We start from the raw sequence: 9,116 nt of genomic DNA on the forward strand, positions 1-9,116 counted from the left end.
TATTATCTTGGTTAGTGCTCCTAACTTCATAAGGGGATATGGATTCTAATATCCACTTTACTGAAGCTATGATAGCTGAAGGGACTTGGGCAAATTTACATTGTTAATCAGTGGCAGATCTGAAAGCTGACTTTTTCTGAAAATGCTGATAGGTTCCATGATGGGGACACCCCTAACCCTCCGATTGCTTTTTAGCGGAGGATCTCATGACCACATCCAACGGTATTCGGACATAGAGGACTTTCGACAAGCCACGGCAGCCTCTTCTGTGATGGTGGCCCGAGCAGCCATGTGGAACCCATCTATATTCCTCAAGGAGGGTCTGCGGCCCCTGGAGGAGGTCATGCAGAAATACATCAGATATGTACGTCTCTGTACTTTTTTGAAACAAGCATTTCTGTCTACCACACTCCTGCAGAGAGCACTTTGTGTGAGCCCCCAGCTGCCAGCAGTGCTTGCTGTTTCTCTCCTTTTCTTTTTAGCTCATGTAGTGTAGCTGCACTAGCTCACTGCTGTATTGGGTCTCCCAGCTGCAGTGCTAAGAGAGGATGCTGGGGGGCATGCCCCTACCATCTCCTAAAGCTTCCAGAGGTTTGCAGGTCGTAGCAAGGACCTTCTAGATCCAGGATGCTGTTGGAGCCCCAAATGCATGATATATATCTTTCTTTTTCTCACACGCTGCACATACAGAGGCATATGCACATGGACTGTGGGTTCTACATCATCAAAGGCATATGTGCCTCTAGGTTGGCTCAGGAGCAGCCACAGCCAAGAGGAGCAATTGAGAAATTTCTCACCTGATTTGACTCATCAGTCAAAATCACTTCTAAAACTTTTCTATTGCTGATTCCAGAATGCTTTAACCATAACCCTCGACTTAGGGAATAGCCTTTTTGTTTTTTTGAGATGGGGGTCTCGCTCTGTTGCGCAGGTGTGAGCATAGTGGCATAATCATGACTCACTGCAGTCTTGACCTCCTGGGCTCAAGTGATCCTCCTGCCTCAGCCTCCCAAGTAGCTGGGACTACAAGCATGTGCCACCACACTCAGCTAATTTTTTATTTTTTAAATAGAGGTGAAGTCTCCCTATGTTGCCCAGGCTGGGAATGGCCTTTTCTAAACCAGTTTCTTCTCATTGAGAGGTTGATGGTAGTGCCAAGGGCATATCCCTATAAAAGAAAATGAAGAGTTCACTTGCCTTATCTCTTTGGCACAACCCTGAAACTCTGCAGGACTCCGATCAGCTGCACGTGTCTACAGGGAGAGACAGTGAGTGGTCCTCAAATTCTTCAGTGAATTGGGTCTGAGCAGAGGGTTCAGTCCTTGCCCAGAGCAGAGTTCCATCCTCCTCTTCAGTTCTAGGGTTCATACCTGCCTAGGAGTGCCTGTGGCTGCCATGGTATGTGAGTGTTTCCATGGCTGTGCAAACTGGGATGGTAAGATGCCCTGAGGTCTGTGTCCAGAGTGGGGCAGCCTTTGTCCTATTTCCTGTTCAATGATGCGGCCCTCACCCCCTGGTTCTGGTGTCCTGCTGGGCAAGTTGGTGACCACCACCTCTCCAATGGTCTGGGATAGCTCCATGGCAAGGGAGGGCTTGCCCCAGCCCAGGTCAGCTGTTCAGCTTTTTGGCCAGCTGGCAAGTCTGTGGCCAAGAAGACGTGCTGAACAGTGCTGAGCTTGCTCACTGGGTGAAAAGTGATGTTATCATTCCTGCTGAGCCATCCCTTGGCAGCTCCTCAAGAGGGTGTGCTATCACAGAGAAAGGGAGCAGCTTTCAAGCATAGGCAGGGCTGCTTCTGGTACAGCCAGGTGCCTTCTTTCCAGACAAGCTGAATCGAGGACTTGCCGCTAGCCCGGGCTCCCCAACTTCCCACTTTGTCCCGGGCGTGCCATGGCACTTTCCCAGGCACTGAAGTCATAGGCCCAGGTGGAGTTACTAGAGTAGCATAGGAGGTGGGGGATGGGAGGGTGTCCTGGAGGGCTGGGGAAGGCCACCATCACCCACTACTGCTCTCCTGCTCTGCCCCCAGCCAGCCGGCTTCTACTGGGTATCCCTGGCAGTCATCTTGCCTCCCTGAGCCTTCATTTCATAGTCTGTGGAGTGATGGTAACAGTTGCGCCTCACACTTGTATAGATAAATGTAGTGATGAGTAACACATGTGAACTAAATGATGCTGTGTTTTACCCATGTAGGGGGAAGTTAGAGGCTATTCAAGATGTGGGAAGGGAAGGTGCCCATTCTGGTTAGAAGGAATAGAAGAACCTCAACCCCTTTCCCAGCACTGGACCTGCCATGCCAGAATTTGGTGTGTTTCCCCTCCCTGCCCTGGAAGATACTTGGCAGTAGGTCCTCTGTGGTGGCTGAAGCAGGAAGGGGCTTCCGCACTTCAAGACCTCAGTCAGGCTGTCCAGGAGAGTGTGTTTCTGACCGTGGGCCTTGGCTGTGACCCTCAAGCTTTGTATCACTAGCTGGAGGAGTAGATGACCAAGGTCAAAGTGGCTTTTTAATTTATTTTTTATTTTTATTTTAGATAGGGTCTCACTCTTGCCCAGACTGGAGTGCAGTGGCATGATCATAGCTCACTATAGCCACAACTCCTGGGTGCAAGCAATTGTCTTGCCTTAGCCTCCCTAGTAGCTATGGCTACAGGTGTGTGCCAACATGCCTGGCTAATTTTCTTTTATTTATTTATTTATTTTTTGAGACGGAGTTTCGCTGTTGTCACCCAGGCTGGAGTGCAGTGGCACTATATTGGCTCACCGCAACCTCTGCCTCCAGGGTTCAAGCCATTCTTCTGCCTCAGCCTCCCGAGTAGCTGGGATTACAGGCGCCCGCCACCACGCCTGGCTAATTTTGTATTTTTAGGAGAGATGGAGTTTCTCCATGTTGGTCTGGCTGGTCTCAAACTCCCAACCTCAGGTGATCTGCCTGCCTTGGCCTCCCAATGTGCTGTGATTACAGGCCACTGTGCCCAGCCGATAATTTTCTTTTCTTTTTTTTTTTGAGACGGTCTCGCTCTGTCGCCCAGGCTGGAGTGCAGTGGCTGGATCTCAGCCCACTACAAGCTCTGCCTCCCAGGTTTACACCATTTTCCTCCCTCAGCCTCCCGAGTAGCTGGGACTACAGGCACCCACCACCTCGCCTGGCTAGTTTTTTTTTTTTTTTGTATTTTTATTAGTAGAGACGGGGTTTCACCGTGTTAGCCAGGATGGTCTCGATCTCCCGACCTTGTGATCTGCCCATCTCGGCCTCCCAAAGTGCTGGGATTACAGGCTTGAGCCACCGCGCCCGGCCAATATTCTTTTTTAAATTTTTGTAGAGTTGAGTCTTATGTTGCCCAGGCTGCTCTTGAACTCCCAGCCTCAAGCAATCTTCCTACAGATGCGAGCCACTGCTCCTGGCCAGTGGTGGTTCTTCTTATGGGGGTCACATTGCCTTGCTGCACATACATCTCTAGTGCCTTCTTGGAGCCCCTTTCCCTGCCATTAGAACATAGCCCAGGCCTTAGAGCCTGCCTGGGCATCAGGCGAGTCATTTCTTCTCTCAGGCGGTGCAGTATGACAACCACTACACCAACACCAAGTACTGCTTGTGCCAGATGCTACGAGAACAGCTGGAGTCGCCCCAGGGAAGGTTGCTCCATGCTGCCCAGTCTTCCCGGGAAATTTGGTAAGAGGCACAATAAGATGTCCATCTGTCCTTGTACACATTGCCCAAGTTTGACTTTGAGCCCTAAGCTGACTCCACTAGGGGACCAGGGACACAGCTTCTGGATGTAGATGTAGAGGAGTGGAGTGATGGTATAGCTTTGCCTCCCAGGAGGGGATTATTTGAAAGCTTTGAAACGTCCCATCCCTGGACGGATTAGCAGAGCTCTGGGAACTAGGGTACTAGGAGGATAGAGGAATGCAAAGGAAGGGGGTTTCCCATAAATGGGATGGTCACACGCCAGGCCACCAGGAACCAGTGTTGAGGAGAATTGGGCTGTAGCATGGAGCCTCTCCCTTGAGCCTGCACTCACACCCATCACCCTGCAGTTTGAGAGACCACCTGTTGATTCTCTAGATCAGGCGCAGCTCTAGCTCAGATGGTTGACAGTTGAGGCCCTTCACAAGCTGGCCTAGCCACTGCCCCCACAGCTCCCTGTCTACCTGTCTGCTTCCAGACCTCCACACCTGTGCTTGTAATGGGTCCTCTGCCTGGAAGGCTCTCTCCCTCTCACATGAGCTATCTATAGCTTCCGTCTTTTATAGATGCCTTTCTGAACCACTTTTGCCATTGGGGATCTATCTTCATTTGAGTCTTCCGGCCCTCAAGATGTTTCCTAGAAGGGAAAAACCCTTGCCAGAGCCCTCCTCCCACCCTTGGCTTGTGGCATTGGTTCAGTCCCTACCCCACATAACTCTGTAGCTCTGGGTGGTGCCTCAGTGTCAGCTGAGACCCATGTATAACTGCCTGTGGCTGGGCGGGAAGTGGGGAACCACTTAGTGGTCAGGCCTCTGTCTCTTCCTCCCATGGGCCCATGTGCTTGATCAGCATTGGTCAACTCAGTCACGGCTGACTGGGGACACTATCTGTGTGCTCCCCCTCAGGAGAGAGGCTGCAGGTGGTGGGGCTGACCTTTACAACCTTTGCCAACCAGTCCAGCCTCCCTCCAGTGTACACACTTGGGTTCGCATTCACTGCCCATCTTCCAGTCCAGGGTAATCCCAGGGCTGGGCAGGAGGCACATTCTGATGGCCAGGCCCCGGTGGTGTTTTGTTGTTTGTGGTAGAGGAGTTTCTCAGTGGTGGGGCCCTGGGGTCCTGCAGTACCCTGGATGCTGGCTCCGCTAAAGTGTTTGCCCTGGTCTTCTTCTTCCTCTTTAGTGAGGCCTTTGGCCTTGGTGCCTTCTATGAGGAGACCACACAGGAGCTGGATGCCCAGCGGGCCAAGCTGTCAGCCAGGACTTCAGAGGAGACAGGGGAGCCAGCTGAAGATACCTCTGGTGTCATTAAGATGGCTGTCAAGTTTGACCGGTAGGTCTCCAGCTTGGCCTCAGCTTGGGCTGGGGCCACCACCCTTGGGGTCCCAATGGGCCAGCAAATTGGCTGCTGTATGTAATGTCAAACATAGGGGCCACAGGTCTTCTTGGGTTGGAAACTTGTTCTAAATTTTCAGCATCCCATAGAAGGTGCTTTCAGGGAAGATAGTTCCTGAAAGGCTGTCCCAAGGGTGACTGAACTCTACTTTTTCCCTGACTTACCACCGCCTCCCACAACTCAGGGCAGGGGGGACTTGTCTCCTGTTCCTGAAAGTCTGTGCTTTTCCAAGGCCCTGAGAAGCTGGCTGCTTGCATGGAGCTCCTCAAACAACAGTAGGACCCTAGCCCTCATTTGGCTCTGCAGCCCTGCCCACACCCAGTGCCCCTCACCACCCCTGTGGTGCCCTCTCAAGCTGCTTACGCCTCAGATTGTGACTCAGCTTTGAATGGTGCCCTCCTCTGGGATGTGAGCCTTTCTCCATTCCCCACGACCAGACAGGAGCCAGTGTTGTCTGGCAGAGGGGTGGAGGGGGGAGCGGTGGGGGGATAGATGTTGGGCAGTCAGATGCCAGGGAGAGTTCCAGTTGGGAAGTTGGAATATGACCCCTCCCACCCTGTCACCGTGTCACCCTGTCACAGGCTGACTCTGAAACCAGATTCCATGTGTCCATGGCTGCAGCAGATGATCTTGACACTTGGCAGGCGTAATCAGGGTGGGTGCTGAGCCAGATCCCCGAGACCATTGTCTGGCCACCTCCATTGCCCACCTCCACCCACTCCCTACTGATCTTGTCTTGAGTGGCAAGCTTCTTTCTTGGATGTTGAAGATTGTTTTTCCAGGCTGGACCCCAGAGTACTGGGAGTTCATTCCCCCTTCCCCTACAATTTCCTGAGCATGCCAAAATTCATCTTCCCTTTAGGGAGAACCCAGGTCCAAGCTGCTGGTGGGACAGGAATGGGAGCCTAGGGGAGCACGCACAGAAGCCTTAAGGCAGCAGCTCGGTGTCTCAGTTCCTCTCATTTCTGCAGCTCCTATCAGGAGCTGAGTAATGCCCTGGCTGAGGGAGGGAGTGGTGATGGTAGGCGAGCCCCAACTGCTTCCCTTCCTTTCCCCAGGAGAGCATACCCAGCCCAGATCACCCCCAAGATGTGCCTACTAGAGTGGTGCCGGAGGGAGAAGTTGGCACAGCCTGTGTATGAAACGGTGAGTTCCTGGCTGTGGCCTGCCCTGCAGCCAGCCATGGCACTCCCATGGTTTACACCCTCAACTCTAGACTGCCAGGCTGGAGCCTGGCCTTGCTCTCTGTAGGCATGGAGAAGCTGCTGGTGGCCAGGTCAGTTGCTGATAGCCCCTCCCCCTCTTACAGTGGCCGGTTGTCCAATTCAGCCAGACATCTCTTTTTTTTTTTTTTTTTGGAAACAGAGTCTAATTTTTTTTTTTTTTTTTTTTTTTTTTTTAAGGGGTCTTGGCTGGGCGCCGTGGCTCACGCCTGTAATCCCAGCACTTTGGGAGGCTGAGGCAGGTGGATCATGAGGTCAGGAGTTCAAGACCAGCCTGGCCAAGATGGTGAAACCCTGTCTCTCCTAAAAATACAAAAAAATAGTTGGGCGTGGTGGTGGGTGCCTGTAATCCCAGCTACTTGGGAGGCTGAGGCAGAGAACTGCTTAAACCTGGGAGGCGGAGGTTGCCGTTAGCTGAGATCACGCTACTGCACTCCAGCCTGGGCGGCAGAGCGAGTCTGTCTCGAAAAAAAGAAACGGGGTCTTGCTTTGTTGCCCAGGCAGGCTGGTCTCAAACTCCTGTGTTCAAGTGGTCCTCCCTCCTCAGCCTCCCAAAGTGCTGGGATTATGTCATGAGCCTTTTAAAAATTTTTTTATTTAATTATTATTATTATTCTATTTATTTTTTTTTGAGATGGAGTCTCACTCTGTTTTTTTTTTTTCTGGAGACAGAGTCTCACTCTGTTGCCTAGGCTGGAGTGCAGTGGCATGATCTTGGCTCACTGCAACCTCCACCTCCAGGTTCAAGTGATTCTCCTGCCTCAGCTCCCTGAGTAGCTGGGATTACAGGTGCTCACCAGCACGCCTGGCTAACTTTTTTGTATTTTTAGTAGAGACGGGGTTTCGCCATGTTGACCAGGCTGGTCTCGAACTCCTGACCTCAGATGATCCACCCACCTCAGCCTCCCAAAGTGCTAGGATTACAGGCATGAGCCACAGCGCCTGGCCCAGACATGTTTTTGGATAAGGCCTCAGCCAATGGGGCACAGAATTGGGCTCCAGATGTGGTACCCCTGGGGTGGAAACCATGAGATAGGCTTGCTTCACTTCCTTTGGTCCTTGCGGCCATGCCTTCCTTAGGCTGTTCTGCCTCATCTGGACTGGTCTTCTGGCCTCGAGGCTTATACCTTCCCCTACAAGGGGAAGGGGGTTGTGTCTGTGTCCCCACCCCACCGCCCACCCCCAGCACAGTGACTTTTCCAAAACAAATCTAACTTCTGTCTCCTCAAGTCAGAGGCTCCCCAGTGTCTGAAGGATCAAGCCAGCACCTCAGCATAGAGCGTGAGACCCTTCCACGTGCCTCGCTCCTTGCAGTTTCATCCCTGCAGCTCTTTGCTCCAGCCACTCACCTGGTCCCTCTTCCAGGTGTGCCTTCTCTGCTCCTAGCTTGTCCCTTCTCACCCTTTTGGCATCTGGTGACTCCTCATTTTGGGGACCTGGCCTATCCAGATGTCAGCAGGAGGCTCCATAGCCATGTGCAGCTAAGGGTTCTGCTGGGCTTTGCTTAGGTCCATGACAGCTCCAGACACTTGAGGTCATTGTGTATTTGTGCATCTGCCTTTCTCTACTGGGCACTTTTGCTTGGGAGGAGCATGTGATACAGGCAGCCTTCATTTGACTTAGGCTGGAAATACTTCCTTTTATCTGCCTTTGATTTGACTCCAGCAGGTTGGCCTACAGGGCTCATTTCTCTGGCCATGTGTTTCCTTTTCTCTTTGTACCAGGTTCAACGCCCTCTAGATCGTCTGTTCTCTTCTATTGTCACCGTTGCTGAACAAAAGTATCAATCTACCTTGTGGTAAGTTTCCTCATCATAGGAGAGGAGGCTTGGGGTGAGGAGGAGAGTGCCATGCATCCAGCATTATCATGTCCTAGGAGGGGTGGGTAGATGGTGTATGTGGGCAGTGGCATCCCTGGATGGTGACCCCTTACTCAGTTTTGTCAGAATCTGCCAAGGGTGTGTAGAGTCAGGCCTCACAGCCCTGCACCCTGCCCACCCACCTTATTGTCCTCTGTCTGCCCAGGGACAAGTCCAAGAAACTGGCGGAGCAGGCTGCAGCCATCGTCTGTCTGCGGAGCCAGGGCCTCCCTGAGGGTCGGCTGGGTGAGGAGAGCCCTTCCTTGCACAAGCGAAAGAGGGAGGCTCCTGACCAAGACCCTGGGGGCCCCAGAGCTCAGGAGCTAGCACAACCTGGGGAGCTGTGCAAGAAGCCCTTTGTGGCCTTAGGAAGTGGTGAAGAGAGCCCTCTGGAAGGCTGGTGACTACTCTTCCTGCCCTAGTCACCCCCTCCATGGGCCTGGTGCTAAGGTGGCTGTGGATGCCACAGCATGAACCAGATGCTGGTCTTGCCTGGCAGGAGTTAGATGTCCTGGCAGGGGCCATCAGCCTAGAGCATGGACCAGGGGCCACCCAAGGGTGGATCCTGGCCCCTTTGGTGGATCTGACAGGGTCAAGTTCTCTTTGAAAACAGGAGCTTTTCAGGTGGTACCTCCCCAACCTGACATTGGTACTGTGCAATAAAGACACCCCCTACCCTCACCCATGGCTGGCTGCTTCAGCCTTGGGCATCTTCATAAATGGGCTTGTGTCCTGGCATGATTATTCTACTCCCACCCTCTGTGCACCAATCTAAAGCTTGGTGGCTGAGACTGGACCAAGCCTCAGTCTTTCTCCTGAGTAGAGCTAGAGATTCCCAAAGTGAATCTCCTGCCCATCTCTGTGGTTCTGGTAGAGGTGGGGAATGGGGTATCACTGGACTTGGGCCAAGTTAGAAAGGCCCAAGAAGCCCATTTTACTGATGGTATACCTGC

General features: G+C 52.5%; 1 protein-coding gene across 12 annotated transcripts in view; it reads left to right on the forward strand.

Annotated features, from left to right (window-relative positions):
* LOC105491390 (dihydrouridine synthase 2) overlaps positions 1 to 8,883 on the forward strand; it is a 66,976-nt gene extending 58,093 nt beyond the window's left edge. For 11 of the 12 annotated variants that reach the window (XM_011757759.2, XM_071084805.1, XM_011757753.2 and 8 more), the window contains 6 exons: positions 196 to 364; positions 3,549 to 3,670; positions 4,870 to 5,019; positions 6,141 to 6,228; positions 8,030 to 8,103; positions 8,330 to 8,883. In XM_011757759.2, the coding sequence (XP_011756061.1) occupies positions 196 to 364; positions 3,549 to 3,670; positions 4,870 to 5,019; positions 6,141 to 6,228; positions 8,030 to 8,103; positions 8,330 to 8,567 (841 nt within the window). In that variant the 3' untranslated portion in view covers positions 8,568 to 8,883. Of the gene's footprint in view, positions 1 to 195; positions 365 to 2,193; positions 2,307 to 3,548; positions 3,671 to 4,869; positions 5,020 to 6,140; positions 6,229 to 8,029; positions 8,104 to 8,329 lie in introns of all 12 variants that reach the window. The other variant, XR_011616542.1, reaches the window with a different exon arrangement.
* Positions 8,884 to 9,116: the final 233 nt, after the last annotated feature.

This window comes from Macaca nemestrina, chromosome 18 (assembly GCF_043159975.1).
Source record: "Macaca nemestrina isolate mMacNem1 chromosome 18, mMacNem.hap1, whole genome shotgun sequence".
Classification (NCBI taxonomy): Eukaryota; Metazoa; Chordata; class Mammalia; order Primates; family Cercopithecidae; genus Macaca; species Macaca nemestrina.